The sequence below is a fragment of the Oncorhynchus kisutch genome, linkage group LG19 (genome assembly GCF_002021735.2).
Source record: "Oncorhynchus kisutch isolate 150728-3 linkage group LG19, Okis_V2, whole genome shotgun sequence".
NCBI classification, from domain to species: domain Eukaryota; kingdom Metazoa; phylum Chordata; class Actinopteri; order Salmoniformes; family Salmonidae; genus Oncorhynchus; species Oncorhynchus kisutch.
The window spans coordinates 1,496,276-1,515,931 of record NC_034192.2 but is presented as its reverse complement, the minus strand read 5'-3'; the positions used below and the strand labels follow the sequence as shown (position 1 = coordinate 1,515,931).

Genomic DNA, 19,656 nt, shown 5'->3' with positions numbered 1-19,656 from the left:
ACCTTGTTTGAGGCTTCTACTGTGAAGGGGGAGAGAAAGAGAGCTGTTTCAACCAGGTGTCTGGCAGAGTGCCTTGAGCTGATCAAGCGTGCGCCCGTGAGAGGTAGCTGCGTTCCATTGCATTTCTAAAGACAAAGGAATTCTCCGGTTGGAACATTATTGAAGATTTATGTTAAAAACATCCTAAAGATTGATTCTATACATCGTTTGACATGTTTCTACGAACTGTAATATAACTTTTTTGACATTTCGTCTGAACAAGTGCATTATGCATTTGGATTACTGGGATAAACGCGCAAACAAAAAGGAGGTATTTGGACATCAATTATGGACTTTATCGAATAAAACAAGCATTTATTGTGGAACTGGGATGCCTGGGAGTGCATTCCTATCAAGATCCTCAAAGGTAAGTGAATATTTATAACGCTATTTCTGACTCTTCTGACACCTCTCCTTCTTTGGAAAATGGCTGGATGTTCTTCTGCTTTCACCGTAAAGCCATTTTGAAATCAGACACAGCGGTTGCATTAATAAGGAGAAGTTTATCTATATTTCCATGTATAACATTTGTATCTTTTATCAATGTTTATTATGAGTATTTCTGTTATTTGATGTGGCTCTCTGCACTTTCACCGGATGTTTGTTTGAGACAATGCATTTCTGATCATAACACACCAATTTAAAATAAGGTTTTAGAAAGATTAACTTTTTCGAACAAAACACACATTTATTGTGTAACATGAAGTCCTGTGAGTGCCATCTGATGAAGATCATCAAAGGTTAGTGATGAATTTAATCGCTATTTCTGATTTTTGTGAGCCCTCTCCTTGGCTGGAAAATGGCTGTATGGTTTTCTGTGACTAGGTGCTGACCTAACATAATCGTTTGGTGTGCTTTTGCTGTAAAGCCTATTTGAAATACTGTGGCTGGTTTTACAAGAAGTTTATCTTTAAAATGGTGTAAAATACTTGAATTATGGGATTTCTGTTGTTTTGAATTTGGCGCCCTGCAATTTCACTGGCTGTTGGCGAGGTGGGACACTAAGTTAAGCCATCTTATTTAGCTAATGAGCTAAATCCCTCTATTTCTGTAAGTTTTTTGATGTCCAGCCATTAAGTACAGCATATGGTTTCATTAACCATTTAAACATGTATACAGAACATTATGTCTGCTCAGTTAAACAATGCATCACAACTTTATACAGCCAATCCAGAAATAACAAACTCCATTTTGTTCTGTTTATTGGAATGCTCAAATTTTCCAGACGTTCCAGATTTAACACTTTCATATGTGCATGTAGCAAACACTTACACTCTCGCACACGCGCACAGAATGATATGTCCACTATAGGAAATACACTGGTACGTTCCTGGGAAACCAACAACTTGTTAACCAGGTCCTGATATTAATAAACACACACACACACACACACACACACACTTTTTGTTCGCACTCTGTGTTTAATTTGTCTTAAAACAGGTTGGCTCATCCCTGGCCAGATCAGCCCATCCCTCATCCTGGCACTCACACACTGTATGAAGTACTACATGTGCAGCAGGACCATTGACCAGAGCTGACCGAAGCATTAAAAGGGCAACCAATAGATCCACTTAATGTAAGATGGACTAAGCTGGTTAAGCCCATTTATACAACACACACACACTTGAGTATCCGCACAAACACAGACACACGCGCACAGAGCATTTGGTTTCTAGGATTTCAAATCTATTTGTCAAGCTTCAGGTGTCGACTAACATGAAATGCAGAGTTAAAGATAAAGATAAATGTGATAAAATAGAAATAGTAACAGGGAATAAATACAGTGAATAATGAACAACAACTAGTAAAAATGCATGGCTATATACAGAGAGTACCAGTAACGTGTGAATTATGGGGGACAAGGGGGGGCTCAGCTCCCCTCAATGAGATGTTAGCTCCCCTAAATGCAACAACATTTTAACTTTGGGGGGGTTTCTCTAAATTATTTAGTGGTAAATATGAAAATCTTCAACTCAAACACCCCTACCTCTCTGTCATGGTTTAAACCATTTATTTATATGTGGTAGTATTCTTCATGCATAGATTTTCCTTTGTACATCCTCATTTTCTCAATTTTTTTGCCATGCGTCCCTGATTAAAAATAGCCTTTATTCCAGTGCATTAGTTTAATCTGTTGATTCATCATTGTTTGTTTTTGTCGGTCTGTTGTTTAGAGCGCTAATTGTTTTGTTTTTCAGGTGCGCATGGGTACTGTTCTTCTCTGTGCTGTCCGGGGACAGAAGTACCAGACCATTTATACAGCTTTATTACTTTCTATCAATATTTGTTTTCTTTTCTGGATCAGCTGATGATGATCGACAATACCGCTAGACAACTATCCTACAGCTAGACACCAATGATCATCCAATCCATCCAACAAGCATATGTTAATGACAGTAGGCCTATGGTTGACTCTTTGGGTTAGAAGCATTACATTTTGCAATGGCATAGTCCGACATTATTGTGGATTTGTGTGCCCATGAGAACTGTTTTTCACAAGAAACATCATGAAATGTTACTTAGGCATAGTTAGACTTACAGTGAATTTTCCAAAATCTCCAAGATCCATGATTCATACAGGGTTTAAGCCACATTTTCTAATTCAATTGGTAAATGCTTAGTAATTGTCATGCCCTGATCTGTTTCACCTGTCTTTGTGCTTGTCTCCACCCCCCTCCAGGTGTCGCCCATCTTCCCCATTATCCCCTGTGTACTTATACACACCTCCAGGTGTCGCCCATCTTCCCCATTATCCCCTGTGTACTTATACACACCTCCAGGTGTCACCCATCTTCCCCATTATCCCCTGTGTACTTATACACACCTCCAGGTGTCGCCCATCTTCCCCATTATCCCCTGTGTACTTATACACACCTCCAGGTGTCGCCCATCTTCCCCATTATCCCCTGTGTATTTATACACACCTCCAGGTGTCGCCCATCTTCCCCATTATCCCCTGTGTACTTATACACACCTCCAGGTGTCGCCCATCTTCCCCATTATCCCCTGTGTACTTATACACACCTCCAGATGTCGCCCATCTTCCCCATTATCCCCTGTGTATTTATACACACCTCCAGGTGTCGCCCATCTTCCCCATTATCCCCTGTGTATTTATACCTGTGTTTTGTGTTTGTCTGTTGCCAGTTGGTCTTGTTTGTCAAGCTTACCAGCGGTCGTCCTGTCTTTTCCTCCTGTCTTTTCCCAGCTTCTCTTTCTCTCGTCCTCCTGGTTTTTGACCCTTGCCTGTCCTGACCCTGTACCTGCCTGCCGTCCTGTACATTTGCCTCTACTCTGGATTGTCGACCCCTGCCTGCTTTGACCTGTCATTTACCTTCCCCGTTGGTTACAATAAACATTGTTACTTCACACAGTCAGCACTTGTGTCTTACCTTGATTCCTGATAGTAATGACAAATAACACTGTCATAAATGGCATTAATGTAAAGAAAGAAAGGTTGTGTTTTATGTCACACGATCTGTGAAAACTCCAAGCATTTAACTCATTAAATATGGACAATGTTTTAATTGAACTCATGTATTGTTTTGAATGTAGACTACCTATTCTGCGTGTGTTCATGTGTTTAAAAATGATTTGGCTGAGAGGGTAGGCTACCGGCAGGGGTGTAGGCCTAGTGGAGGGAAAACGCAAGTAAATGCTGTTTACCCACCTAAAAAAAACATTGAAAGCATGGGGAGAGTTACTTTTTTCCCCACTACCGGCAATCAGAGTTAACCCACCTATGTTTTGGAACACTATATCACTGGCTACCGGTAAGCATAGTCCAGGATCCAGTGGCAGAGGGAGGTGTTCAGCCCCATTGTCCTGAGCTTGGTGATGAGCTTGGAGGGGACTATGGTGTTGAATGCTGAGCTGTAGTCAATGAACATAATTCTTACATAGGTATTATTTTGTCCAGGTGGGTGAGGGCAGTGCAATAAAGATTGCGTCATCTGTGGATCTGTGCGGGCTATGTGCGAATTGGAGTGGGTCCAGGGTGTCTGGGATGATGGTGTTGATGTGAGCCATGACCAGCCTTTCAAAGCATTTCATGGCTATAGATGGTAGTACTACGGGGCAATAGCAATTTAGGCAGGTTACTTTGGCGTTCTTGGGCACGGGGACTATAGTGGTCTGTGGTAGTCTGCTTGAAACAAGTTGGTATTACAGACCGGGTCAAGGATAGGGGATTTCTTATTTTTTGTTCTTTTTACTGGATTGTTGGGTTTAGAGCTTGCAAGAAAAGCATTTCACTGTACTTGTGCACGTGACATTAAAACTTGAACATTTTAAATGTCAGTGAAGACACTTGCAAGCTGGTCAGAGCATGCTCTGAGTATGCATCCTGGTATTCCATCTGGCCCTGTGGCTTTGTGAATGTCAACCTGTTTAAAGGTCTTACTCACATTGGCTATGGAGAGCGAGATCACACAGTCTTCCGGAACAGCTGGTGCTCTCATGCATGGTTCAGTGTTGCTTGCGAGTATTGAAGACATTTAGCTCTGCTGGTAGGATCGCGTCGCTGGGCATCTCACAGCTGGGTTTCCCTTTTGTAATCCGTGATAGTTTGCAAGCCCTGCCACATCTGTCGAGCGTCCGAGCCGGTGTAGAATGATTCGATTTTAGCCCTGTATTGACGGCTATATATGTTGGGCTCATTCCAGGCAACATGTTTGTCATGCAAAAGATCACTGTTCTGATCAAAATACCATAACATTTCAAATAGACAGGAAGGAAAATTATTCAGTGTGTGTTCCAAATACTGCCACTCGCAATTGCATCACATGCAGTTGACTTACTTTAAATTACCATGATGGAGAGATTGTTTTATGGTATTTTTTGCAGAGATCTGTGCTTTTCGTCTCACTCACACACATACTGTAGTCTCACTTACATCTAGTGTAGTCTCACTCACACCTACTGTAGTCTCACTCACACCTAGTGTAGTCGCACTTACACCTACTGTAGTCTCACTCACACACATACTGTAGTTTAACTCACACACATACTGTAGTCTCACTCACACACATACTGTAGTCTCACTCACACCTAGTATAGTCTCACTCACATACACACTGTAGTCTCACTCACACCTAGTATAGTCTCACTCACACCTACTGTAGTCTCACGCACACACATACTGTAGTCTCACTCACACACATACTGTAGTCTCACTCACACCTAGTGTAGTCTCATTCACACCTACTGTAGTCTCCCTCACACATACTGTCGTCTCACTCACACCTAGTGTAGTCTCATTCACACCTACTGTAGTCTCACTCACACCTACTGTAGTCTAACTCACACACATACAGTAGTCTCACTCACACATACTGTCGTCTCACTCACACCTAGTGTAGTCTCACACACCTGGTGTCGTCTCACTCACACATACTGTCATCTTACTCACACACATACTGTAGTCTCACTCACAGCTAGTGTAGTCTCACTCACACATACGGTTTCACTCTGACACATGGGCACATGGATAGAGACATTCACACTGTCATGCATGCACCTTTTCCTGCCTGTCTCTCCCTCACACACACACATATGCACATGATGCAAGCCATAACACACACATGCATGTACCTGCCAACCCGTGTGTGCATTATGTATACACACACATGCACACTCACTCACTCACTCACTCACTCACTCACACACACACACACACACACGTGTGTGTGTGTGCAGAGGGGGTCGACAGAGAGAGCGATGGAGAGAAGCCAATACCCGCCACATGGGGGCGACAGAGAGGGGCAGGAGACCCATGACGCTGTAGTGTGACTAACAGATGTGTGTGTGCCACTGCCAGAGGCTCCAACACTGATGCACTCCTGTCATGGATCTACATGCTTCACCTTCCTTATAACGTCCACCAATCACCTTACTGGTTGGGGCTCCAGCCCTGTCAAAAAGCTCTCTGGTAATCCTTATGTTATGGACAGTTATTTAATTGAAGACCTTGTTTGATCATACAGCAAGTCATTCAAATCATAAATCTCTCTAGAAATGATGGACAGTGCAATTTGTGTTCTGGTAGAATAGGCTTATTTGGCACCAACCTTTCCTTCTGTTAGAGAAGAGCATTCTGTAGAGCATTTAGTATTACTGTGTATTACACACTAAATAACAGGCCCCATTGTGACAAGTACATAACACCAGAATACTGTACCATTCCCTCATCTGATATTATCCAGGTGAGGTGAATTGGGTTAAGGTTAGAATAAGGGTTAGGGGAAGGGTTCAACTAAAATGCAACGTTTTGGAGTAACTGATTACTTAGTCAGATACATGCCATTTGATTACAAACAAACTGTAATCAGTTACGTTACCAGCAAAAACATTCCAATCAATAATAGGATTCCAGATACTTTGAAAGTCAGAGACTATGATGACACACCAAATGCATTTGTGTGTTTGCCTTTTTTGTCTTCTTCTAATGCTTCTTAAGGGGAAAGTAATCCAAAAGAAACTGAAAGTAGTCAGATTATTTGACTGAGTTTGGGTAATCCAAAAGTTACATTACTATTCACAATTTTGGACTGGTAACTAGTAACTAACGGATTACATTTAGAAAGTAACATACCCAATCCTGCTAAAATGCTACAGTTGTCCCCGACGTCAACCTTTTGCTAGACAGTCGCAGTTTAAATCCACCCTTCCTCCCCGACCAACCTCAATACTTTCTGTCTGAAATAACTAGACCATTAGTATATATAATATGTCTTAGAGGTGCTCAGAAATAGACGTGTTGGCTGACAATGTCACAAAAATCATGCACGCACATTGACGTGGTCGGAAGTCGTACTTTGTTATCATTCCGAACGATCAGAAAGCTAGCAAAAATGACAAGCTGCCATGTGGGGAATCATAGGTGGCTCGTTTCACCTAGTTTAATCTTGTTCTTGATACCACGTCTTGTTTTGAGGTGTTTTGACGGATTTTATGTCAATGCTAATAAGGCTAAAATTCACTAGCTAGCTAACCAACAACTGTAACAACGTATTTAAGAGACAACAAGTGCATATTGTGCAAATTTACTTGTTTTCAATAAACATTTGGAGACTAAATATAGTTGACATGTTGTCAACAATCTAATTTTGCCCCATAGTTGCGCATGCGTTGGTTTTGTTGCTAAACAACCAACTCGCCTATATGTATAGTATGTTTCCTATGGCTCTGAGGCCAGGCTGAGCGCACCTGATTTTAATCTAGGTTTGAAAATACGTTGACCAGTTGGAAGAACTCACAGAGAGGTTTGGGAAACACTGCTGTATAAATATCTCCCTGTCAATATGCAATATGTGTATTGTCTGGTATCTCAGTGTGTGTAAGTGACCCAAATCTGCAAGGAATCATGGAGGCTTTACAGACCTATCTTACACCATGAATGATATCATTACTATCACAGTAAATATAATATATCGGGTTTCCTACGTTTTTTTTAAAGAGTCAAGGGAGTAAACTTGTTTTAAAGTGTCTATCTTTGTTAACACAACCTTCCAATAGTTCATAGGTCCAGGGCATGCTGCATGTTGTGAGGTCCAGGGCATGCTGCATGTTGTGAGGTCCAGGGCATGCTGCCTGTTGCGGGAGTATGATTCATGAAAAAGACTGAAGATATCCCCTATAGAGCAGACATGTTTTTGGGGATAAATCTTTTTTTTACCACAGTTATCTGGGTGTCACTGGCCTCGTATCAAATCTGTCAGCTATTAAACAATATACAGTATTTACAATGTATCTTGATACCCAAGACTATTCAACCACAACCATAGGCAATTTACATTTTACTTGATTAGTTGTCGCATTTAAATATTTAATATAAAATCCATAAATGTAGCTCATATTCACTGAAGCGATGTGATTTTTAACACTACTGTTGCCTTCAGCTTGTTGTTGATATAATATTATTCTGTATATCTACATTACACCACTTACTGTTTACCTTGGATCCTGTTTTTTTCAGATGTCCAGTCCCCTCCCTGAACTTCTCAACAGAGAGCCAGCACAACAATAGTTCTGGCAACTACAGAAAACATTGATATTTCTCATTGATATTTCACCTAATGGATATAGTTGTTGTTTTGCACAAAATCACGTATGCTTACTTGTTATGAGGGCCTTTCAACTTTTAAGAGTCTTCTAAGAGTCTCTCCAGTACTCTGTGTTTGGTGTGTGACTGTAGAATATTACAGTGTGAATACTTTCTCACCTGCTTTCTCCGGGGTCTCACCTGTTCCTCCTCATGACCTTGTTCACCTGGAAAACTTGTCCATCACTGTGAAGTCTACACTCGTTTGACTACACTCGATAGATATTACAGCTCCATCTAGCGACAGGGCAAGTAGCGACATCCACACACCGACCATAGAGTTGGTTAGAGGCCGCACTTTCCACAAAACCTATGCTATCACAGAAGCAATAATGTAAAAGATAGGAGGTGGGCCCTCTTTCCAACTCTATGACAATGACACACACAACCAAGGGTTATGACCTCTGATGGCGACACCCCCAGAAAAATGCTGCTTTTTAATTGGTATTTTTATTTGGTTCAGGAAGCCTTAGGCAGAGCCCCTGCTCAGAAAAAAAGAGAGGAACATCTTTATTGCTGATATATTAAGTCTGAACTACTGTAAGTGCTTGTGCTTTTAAGCAATGAGAGTTTTTCTTATACAGCATTTATATACAGCGTCTATACATACAAACATTCACACTAACATGGGCACTGAAGGCATGACAGTCCGCCTGCAAGCCTCCAATTCTCTTCAGACTTATAAAAAGAAGAAAAGAAAGGCAAAGAAGAAAAGAAGAGAAACAAAACAGGCATTAACATGTCATTCCAGAAAGCACAACCTTGCTTCAAGTCAAAAGAAGAAAAGCATGCGTATAGATCTTTGGGCATGGCTTCTGTTTCGGAACGTATATATTGTTTATTCTACATCTTTAAGAGCTATGTTCATCTGGGTTGTAAGGAGCTGATGTTACATGACAGATGGGGGAATGGAATGTGTAGAAGAAGAAAGAAATGCTTGACGGAAAATCTGAAATCTTTAAACTGTCGGAACATTTCGTCAAAACAACCAAACATCAACAGTGAAGCAAGCAGGAGACATGGCAATCGACTACAATGTGACAGAAAGAAAATCGGAAATCTTTCAAATAGTACGACATATTGTGAAGGTACACTTTGAACGCTAGCTACTACACAGGTAATATACTCTAGTACATTCTAGTATCCTAGCTGGTGTTAATGATATTAAGACAGGACTTAACCCTTTGGCTGCCCGCTCCGCAGGTCAGCTTACCTTCTGTAATTGTCACAGACTTATGCACGTAAAGGCTTGTTGCACACAACATGTCTACACCGGTCAAATTCAGATTTTTCGGCCAATCTCAACCAGTTGACATGTGTGAGGTATTAAAGGGTTAATCGTGTACATATTTTCAAAGTGGTCATAGATATTTTTTGTTGTTGTTGAAAATATTTTGTTGTCTTTCATAATGTTTCTTTCACACACAAAATAACATTTCAGTCATGCAATCTGAGGGCACACACTTCGAAACCATTGCACAGACTTCTGTTAAAGGGCAATTCCGCCACTTTTCAACCTCATATTCATTATCTCCAGCACCATATCAGTGTCTACATGTGTGAAAATGACACGTTTAGTCTATGATCTGTGGGTAAAAAGATAAGAGAGGTCCTAAAAAAATGCTTCTCTGTGACATCACAGGGTAGGAGTAAACATTTTTTTTTAAAACAGTGATTTTCAAAACCTGCAACGAGTTTCTAGCCAGAGGGATGGTATTTTCTTGATGATGTCATTGGGTATATCTTTTTAACTTGATATTTGTTTTCTACAAAACATAGAAATGGGACATTTTCACATATGTAGACAATGGTATTGTAATGGAGATAATGAAAATGAGGTTGAAAAGTGGGTGACATCCCCTTTAAGTTGAGCTTTTTGACAGATAACTACCATGAGGTAGTGTTACAGTATTTCATGAGTTGACAGTTTATTGTGTATGGAAGACCTGTTACAGGATAATGCCAGTGATTACTGTTGTAGAATATGAAATGTACAAATTACACATGGACTATTATAAATCAACTGTTTGCACACAGAGCTGGTTTGAGTTATTACTAAGCCATCTATGGAAGGTTTGGTACTGAGTTTTGTAACTGTTCTGTCTTTGCTCATGAAAACATTAAGTACTGTAACTGTTAAAACTGTATTGGATGTTCGTTATGGTTTTAAAATGGGGATAAAGTTGCCGATCAGTGTTGTGGATGGGGGGCTGCGGTTCACACACACACACACACACACACACACACACACACACACACACACACACACACACACACACACACACACACACACACACACACACACACACACACACACACACACACACACACACACACACACACTCTCCCTCTCTCTGGGGGTGGACTACTTTTTCTCTATTTCTTCCTGTAGTTGCCCAGCTGGATGGCGGAGCGGTCGAACACACAGCGGAAGGTGATGGGCTGCACCTCCCAGTAAGGGACGGGGTTGGAGAACAGGCTGATGCCAGAGTACATGGCCTTCTTGGTATTGTAGCCCGGTGGGCAGAAGTCCTGGGTTCCCACCACCCCTATCTTGTTGCTGTGGAGGTAGATCACCTGGGAACATATCAACCACAATGAGTGGTTAGAGGGAGGGATGTCTGGAAATGAACATTGCATATATAGAAAGGTCATGTATGAAGCTAACACAATTCCTTTTGTTGAATGGCAGAAAATAATTTCTGTGTCAATCAACTTATTAATATTTATTTCATCATCATCATCATGAGATTGATCTGTAATGGTTACACCCTCCTGAGAAAACCCTGTGTGAGGTGGAACATTCATGGACATGAAGCATCTACCCATTCTCCCAGGTGTGGCGGGACACCTGTGTGTCCGGTGGAACCCACCTGGATGTACTTGTGGTCAGGCAGGCCTGCAGGCACGGTGGTCAGGGCATTGTTGTCCAGGTGAAGCTCTCTGAGGTGAGGAACCATGGCCAGAGAACCGTTCTCCACCTGGCTGATCTCATTGTAGCTTAGACCCAGCCTAGGAGACAAACCAGCCAATGGGAAGAGACACAGCATGAGTCAGAGCCAATGGGAAAGAGACACAATGTGTAAACGAGCCAATGAGACAGAGGTACAGAAGAAGAGAGATAAAAGAGGGCATGAAGCCCTGAGCTGTCCCTACAAGTCCCAATGTACAGAATGTATAAAAACAAATGAGGGAAAGAAAACATCCAATGGGAAAGACACAAACTGTTTTTCTGCCAATGAAAACCATGGGCAGAATGTAGACTAGCAAATGAGAAAGAGGCTTTATTTTTGCCAAGGGACCAACTTCGTTGACAAAATGAAATACTCGCTAGCGAACGTGTTGCCGATCCAGAATATGGAAAATAATATTTTCTGTGAATCCTGTAGCTCTTCCAAAATAAACTGCCTTGTACTGCATGAAAGGATATTTCTGTTGTTTAGTCTACCTACTTTGGCATGAGTCTTTTCCTGTCCTCGAAGTGGTGATCTTATAAACCAAGCTGTTGATTTTCAGAAACATTGCTTTCATATCAATTTGGTCAAAACTCTCAAACACATAATGCCTTGATAAATCAACGCCCCCAATGTCTCAATGAGAGACAGAGAGTGAGAGACAGAGAGAGAGTGACAGAGTGAGAGAGCTCTGACAGGCACAGCCACAAGGGGTGAGAGAGAACCAGAGGTTGGGTTCTCTGAGTGAGTCTGTCTGGTTGGTTTAGATCTGGTACTGATGTATAGCTCTTTCTCAAGCCCTGGCGACTTTCCACAAATACAGCAGTGGACTCCAATTGCAGAACGCACTCAGCGTTGAGCAGAGTGGACAACTGAGTGATGACGAAGGAAGAGAGAGAGAGAGAGAGAGAGAGAGGGAAAGAGAGAGAGAGTGCGTGCAAGAGAGAAACAGAGAGAGAGACACAGAGAGAGGGACACAGAGAGAGATAGAGAGAGAGGGTGAGAGAGAGACAGAGAGACACAGAGAGTCACACAGAGAGACACACAGAGAGACAGAGAGAGAGAGAGAGAGAGAGAGAGAGAGAGAGAGACACACAGAGAGACACACAGAGAGACACACACAGAGAGAGAGAGAGAGAGAGAGAGAGAGAGAGAGACAGAGAGTGAGAGTGAGAGACAGAGACACAGACACAGAGAGAGACACAGAGAGAGAGAGAGAGAGAGAGAGAGAGAGAGAGAGAGAGAGAGAGAGAGAGAGAGACAGAGACAGAGACAGAGACAGAGAGAGAGACAGAGACAGAGACACACAGAGAGACACAGAGAGAGACACAGAGAGACATACAGAGAGACAGAGAGAGAGAGAGAGAGAGACAGAGAGTGGGAGAGTGAGAGACAGAGACACACAGAGAGACACAGTGAGAGACACAGAGAGACACACAGAGAGACAGAGAGAGAGACACAGAGAGAGAGAGAGAGAGAGAGAGACAGAGAGAGAGAGAGAGAGAGAGACAGAGAGTGGGAGAGTGAGAGACAGAGACACACAGAGAGACACAGAGAGAGACACAGAGAGACACACCGAGAGAGAGAGACAGTACTAGCAGCAGAGTACAGGGCAGACAGGGAGTTTTGGACATGCTGCTCCAGTCTAACCTCCCTAGTGAATGAGACGATGTGGTACAAAAAACAAAGCCAAGAAGCACCGCATCATTCAAATACTCCTTATATAACTGAACTAACCCAGGATTGTTGCTGAGGTTTGAAATACATACTAGGGTGTGTGTGTGTGTGTGTGTGTGTGTGTGTGTGTGTGTGTGTGTGTGTGTGTGTGTGTGTGTGTGCGGGGCACTGTTGTCTAGAGATGACCCAATATCCCACTACAGGACTACTTATGAAGTGTTGACCCACTCATCAAATCCAGTGAAGAAGAATACTGTAAGCATGCTTTGTCCTCGTCAAGAGCATTTATCAACCGTTTTTGACTTTTTTTTTTTGAAACATTGAGTAGAAGTGTTGAAACATCTTTACTTAGCCAGGTTCTTGAGGCCCTTCAGGTTGTCCGCCTGCACCTTGGTGATCTTGTTGCTGTCCAGGTGGAGCTCGGAGAGGGAGGAGGGCAGACCTGGCAACCCACAGGAGAGAGACAGTGACGAGAGGACAAACAACCGGGGAAACCGCAGCAGTTATGGTGAGGGGAAGGTAAGTCTACGTACAGTATGCCAGTAGGACTCTGAATCCATACTAAGTCTAATGCATCTGAAATGGCACCCTAATCCCTAGTGCACTACTTTTGACAAGGTAATAGTGCACTATAGGGAATAGGATGCAAACTCAGACGCAGCCTCTAACATCCAGAGGCCTATCCTTCATCCCTTCTATTCCTATTAAAGCATTAGATTAGAGGATCTCTCTCTGAGTACTATTCCATCTGAACTGGTTGCCAGATTCCCACAATGGACCAGATAACATTCATCTTACACGCCTTTGAATGAATATGCTGTTTTAGTTTTCCTGTCTTGGTTCCACACTGTATCCATTGTTCAGTGGAGCCTATGAATCCACATGTGCATTCTTGCAGTGCAAGATGATTGATGATTTTGGCTGTGGTCGATTGAGTAAGAGATCCTCGCTGTTAACTTGAATTCCTTTGTTTTAGCTGGAGCTATTGAGCTGTGAAGTATTCAAACCAGTCCTGGTTGAAAATAGAGATTCAGCCCCTGCACTGTAAAAAAAAAGATGTTGATTCAACGTACAATTGAAAGGCATTAAGTTGCAATTGTGAGTTTGCTCAACAAAATGTTCACACACCAACTATTGTTGTGAGTTTGCTCAACAAACATTTTCACAATCCCATTGCAGCTGGTTGCCTTAGAATTATACAGTATGTTGAATACATCTTTTGTTGTTGTAGTGTGGTCAAAATCCTTACAGCCATCCTTTATTGAAATGACATGTTATTTTCCATATTCTTTAGTTGGATCCTCACAGTGAAAGGATCTGACATGGCTGGATAGGTGAAAGCTATGTAATGGATCTCATACCTAGCCTTGTGTTAGATTTCCTATGATCCCTTCAAGGGACTGGAAGGAAGGATGATTTGTGATGGGGTGACCAGAGAGGGCAGTACCTTTGGGGATCTCTGTCAGGTTGGTGTCTGCAATGCGGATGTATGAGACCTTCTTCAGGGCCCCGAACGCCCCAGCCTCAACCCCTGCACTCTTCAGGGGGTTGGAGCCGAGCTCTGGAAAGAGAAGGAGGGAGAGAGAGACAGAGAGAGAATTAAGGGAGATGGAGGGAGCAGAAATAAAGAGAGGGCAAGAGAGAGACAGAGAGGAAGATAAATAGAGGTAGACAATCAGGGGAGGAGACAGAAAAGAAAACAGAGGAAAAAAAAGGTCCATTAACCACATTCCAGTCCCGGTGTGTTACGGGAATCTCAACCTGACTCATGTATAAACATGGTTTGCGGCCGGCGTGGGATATTGTCCATAAGCCCTGTCCTTTAGCCTCGCTGGATTGGCCGATTTGTCACACTGGGGATATAATCTGAGGATCAGTGTGTTTAGGGCATACCGCTCCAGTACTTCAGCTATGCTGTAATGAGATACTTTACATTCTGAGAGGGAATGTAACACACACCAGAATAGAGACATTATAAATAAATGTATACATGTGCACACACACACACACACACACACGCACACGCGCACACACGCACACATGCACGCACACACACACACACACACACACACACACACACACACACACGCACACGCACACGCACACGCACACACGCACACACACACACGCACGCACACACACACGCACACACTCTGTCACTCTCTCTGCTGCTGGCACCTTCAAATTCCACTCTCCACTCTGCAAGCAATGAACCAACCCTTCCTCTCTGTAGGCGATTGCTGGCACTCTCTAAAACACTGACACGTTGTAATTCATGGTTACACAACACTTTGATCATCAGTCTCTGACTGTAATGTTTTAGTGTACTTTTTAGCTGAAAACTTGTTAACTTGCTCCTGTCATATTGCTACTGTACAGTCAATTAAGGAAACATGTTCAAGTGACTGTGTGTACGGTATATGTGTGTAAAGGATTAGACTAGTTCTATCGTTTGGAATTTGAGTACAGAACAAGGGATGGGTTGAGTTCACCATGCACCCAACAGAAGAAAACAAACTTGTCATTAAGGCAATCCAGGCAGGCTAAAGCAAGGGCACAAAATATCTGAAAGATTTCTAATATTATTTGAACCCAGGTCTGGTTCATACCCATGACGATGACCTGGGCCATGCCCTCGAAGGAGGCCTTCTTGATCTTAGTGATCTCGTTCTCGTGGATGCGAAGCTCCTGCAGGCTCTTGGGCATGTTGGCGGGCATTTCCTTGAGGTGGTTCTTGGAGAGGTAGAGGCGCTGCAGCTTGCCCAGGGGAAGGAAGGCCTTGGGGTGGATTGTGGTGATCTGGTTGTTCACCAGGATCAGGGTCTGGGGAGATTGGAGAGAGAACAATCCCTGTTATATTTAAGCTAACGCTAATGTGTATGTTTAGCTAATTATCATTTATATGTTTATGCTAATTATAATGAGTATGTTTGTGGTAATGCTAATTACTATGTAGATATTTATGCTAATGTGCAATTGGGCAACTGCTTTTTCTATTTGAGATTGCTTTTTCTATTTGAGATTGCTTTTTCATTATTGCAATATATCACTATTATCATTAGCAATTTTTAATTTTACCTTTATTTAACTAGGCAAGTCAGTTAAGAACAAATTCTTATTTTCAATGACGGCCTAGGAACAGTGGGTTAACTGCCTGTTTAGGGGCAGAACGACAGATTTGTAACTTGTCAGCTCAGGGATTCGAACTTGCAACCTTTCAGTTACTAGTCCAACGCTCTAACCACTAGGCTACCCTGGCGCCCCAATGTGTTACTCTGAAATTTGTTTCGTCACTGGCTACTTTAATGTGGCTACAACTTCCCGTCGGTGTATGTGATCATTGTTTATGTGTGTAAAATGAAGTAATTGAAGGCAGACTTTTCATTATATCATAGTGAGGTTGCAAAAATTGCTTCACAAACAGACTGGACTATTTTAGGCTATTTTGTACTAGTCGACGAGCATCTTAAACACTTGACATCAACAAAATACGATGTTCTAGACCTATTGCAGACTGTTTGATTACATTTCCCAAGTATGGACTGACTCAATTGAACGTATCCAAGGTAACTGAAATGTGAGATTGTTTTTAACGTCTGTTCAGTAAGCCCAACACACCCTTGGACCTCGTCTTAAAGAGTACAGGCGCCAGGGTTGTTGTGATTGGAGGCAATTTCTGTGAAATTTCGCAAGAGAAATTGCTGTGTCTCTAGTGGACCGTTCCTTACTCAAGGCTGCAGACGGGGGTGGAAGAATGGAGAATACAGAAAATTCCCCCTGGAGAGAACAACTAATGTACGGGGGTAGAAATAGTGTGGGCCGTTTCACAGAGGTAGGCTATTTATTACAGGTCAGAAAGCTATACACGTGTAGAGAGGTCACGCGATGGCCCAGAGGAGAATAGTTTCCATGGCACATTGGTACCTGGATTCCTGTGGTTAAAACAAATGTTTACAGTGCTGTTTCCTTTGGTAGACTATTTTTAGGATCTTTGATCCGAGTTAAACATGTTAGTTAAACATGTTAGTGGTTTGGAATGTGATCAGGAAATCAGCACTCCAAAAATAGAACACACACACACACACACACACACACACACACACACACACACACACACACACACACACACACACACACACACACACACACACACACACACACACACACACACACACACACACACACACACACACATATATATATATATTAAGTGTTTAGTGGAGATATTGAGTGTTTAGTGGACATATTGAGTATTTAGTGTACATATTGAGTGTTTAGTGGAGATATTGAGTGTTTAGTGGACATACAGTATTAAGTGTTTAGTGGACATATTGAGTGTCTAGTGGACATACAGTATTAAGTGTTTAGTGGACATATTGAGTGTTTAGTGGACAAATTGGGTGTTTAGTGGACATATTATGTGTTTAGTGGACATGTTGAGTGTTTTGTGGGCATTTTGAGTGTTTAGTGGACATATTTGAGTGTTTATTGGACATATGAGTGTTTTGTGGGCATACAGTATTAAGTGTTTAGTGGACATATTGAGTGTTTAGTGGACATATTGAGTGTTTGTGGACATATTGAGTGTTTAGTGGGCATACAGCATTAAGTGTTTAGTAGACATATTGAGTGTTTAGTGGACATATTGAGTGTTTACTGGGCATACAGCATTAAGTGTTTAGTGGACATATTGAGTGTTTAGTGGACATATTGCATGTTTAGTGGAGATATTGAGTGTTTAGTGGAGATATTGAGTGTTTAGTGGGCATATTGAGTGTTTAGTGGGCATACAGCATTCAGTGTTTAGTGGACATATTGAGTGTTTAGTGGACATATTGCGTGTTTAGTGGAGATATTGAGTGTTTAGTGGACATATTGAGTGTTTAGTGGGCATACAGTATTAAGTGTTTAGTGGACATATTGAGTGTTTAGTGGACATATTGAGTGTTTGTGGACATATTGAGTGTTTAGTGGGCATATTGAGTGTTTAGTGGGCATACAGCATTCAGTGTTTAGTGGACATATTGAGTGTTTAGTGGACATATAGCGTGTTTAGTGGAGATATTGAGTGTTTAGTGGACATATTGAGTGTTTAGTGGGCATACAGTATTAAGTGTTTAGTGGACATATTGAGTGTTTAGTGGACATATTGAGTGTTTAGTGGACATATTGATGATTTAGTGGGCATACAGTATTAAGTGTTTAGTGGACATATTGAGTGTTTAGTGGGCATACAGCATTAAGTGTTTAGTGGACATATTGAGTGTTTAGTGGACATATTGATGATTTAGTGGGCATACAGTATTAAGTGTTTAGTGGACATATTGAGTGTTTCGTGGACATATTGAGTGTTTAGTGGGCATACAGTATCAAGTGTTTAGTGGACATATTGAGTGTTTAGTGGAGGGGACATATTGAGTGGTAAACTCTTACTTGGAGTCCCTTCAGAGTCTTGAAGTCATTCTCCTTGATCTCAGTGATCTTGTTGTTCTGCAGGTCCAGCAGGGTGCTGTCTGCTGGGATCTCATCTGGAACACTCTTCAGCCCTGCAGAAGAAAGAAAGGAGAGTAGAGATACTCACAGACCGAGACAAAACAGGAAGGAGAGGAGAGATACTTCTAGGCCAGTCCGTTGAAGCTAGTTTCATAGCACCCTGCCTTAAGCATTTGTGTGCATGATGAGGCACGACAAGGAGTGTGTGTGTGTGTGTGTGTGTGAGAGATAGTGTGCACGCTTGGCCGTGTGTTTGGTATGTTGGTCCAGGTGACAGGAGACTTCCTGAGCTGTGCTGCAGCTGTGCCTGCTAGCTGATGGGAAATGAAGTTCGCAGTAAAGTGTGGTCGAGAGATTATGACGTCTTCACGTGCTAGTCGGAACAAGGAAACTAGGACATTTCAGACTTTCTAACTGGTTGTAGTTATACATGTGCCGCGTTCAACCAGTTAGCAAGTCAGAAATGTCTAAATGTTTAGCATGTCAACAGTGAATAACCACAAAGAACCAATGTATGATGTGTTTCATGGTAATAGTCCAGATATGAGTGATACCAGATACCCCATGAGTTAGCATTGAAACAATCTATGGCACACAGTGTGGAAATGGGACTCAAAATGAATTTCCCTCAATTTCAAGTGTCCACATACCTGGACACTGACCTCATTGCATGCAGTTTGGGTTGGAGAGTACATTGCATTATTTGGCACTGAGACAGTAAATGTCATCTGTCTATATGACTGGTAAACCAGAACCATATGTTCTGAGGGAGAACACTGAGGGAATTATGAGATGGGGTGATGTATACACCATGTAGATGTATTGGGTAAATTATGTATTTTTGTGTAATATGATTCTGTTCTATTCTGTTCTATTCAAACTTTTCTATTATATTCTGTTCTGTTCTGTTATATTCTATTCCATTCTATTCTATTGTGTTCTATTCTATTCTATTCTGTTTTATTCTATTATTTTCTATTCTATTGTGTTCTATTACATTCTATTCTATTCTGTTGTGTTCTATTCCATTCCATTCTATTCTATTATTCCATATTCTACTCTATTCTATTCTATTGGTATTGTTTTAAATAGAGGGCGAACACAGAGAGCTACCACAAGTCATCAACACAATGTCTAAGGGTCAAGGTTCACATGGCTAGTTTCCATTCTAGAAGACGGCGGTTGTCTCTGGAATAGCTGTTTAGTTATTCAGGGCTTAAAAGCTGTGTCTTTTAAACTCCACATATGCAGACACACTTTGGCTTAAAAGCTTTGAGCACAAACATTCTCTTCAGCTCAGATGGCTTTTCTATCAGTTTCTCCTACCCTGCCCAAGCCCCACAATCCTCCACACAGCTGTCTGTAGGCTCTCACTGTGCAGCATATCACCAC

General features: G+C 41.9%; 1 protein-coding gene across 1 annotated transcript in view; it reads right to left on the bottom strand.

The window, feature by feature from the left end:
- Positions 1-8,571: 8,571 nt before the first annotated feature.
- LOC109883887 (decorin-like) overlaps positions 8,572-19,656 on the bottom strand; it is a 35,015-nt gene continuing 23,930 nt past the window's right edge. Inside the window, exons 3-8 of the mRNA XM_031797473.1 lie at positions 18,205-18,317; positions 15,381-15,594; positions 14,219-14,332; positions 13,120-13,213; positions 11,014-11,152; positions 8,572-10,717 (exon numbers count right to left, since the gene is read on the bottom strand). Coding sequence (XP_031653333.1) covers positions 10,517-10,717; positions 11,014-11,152; positions 13,120-13,213; positions 14,219-14,332; positions 15,381-15,594; positions 18,205-18,317 — 875 coding nt within the window. The 3' untranslated portion in view covers positions 8,572-10,516. The remainder of the gene's footprint in view (positions 10,718-11,013; positions 11,153-13,119; positions 13,214-14,218; positions 14,333-15,380; positions 15,595-18,204; positions 18,318-19,656) is intronic.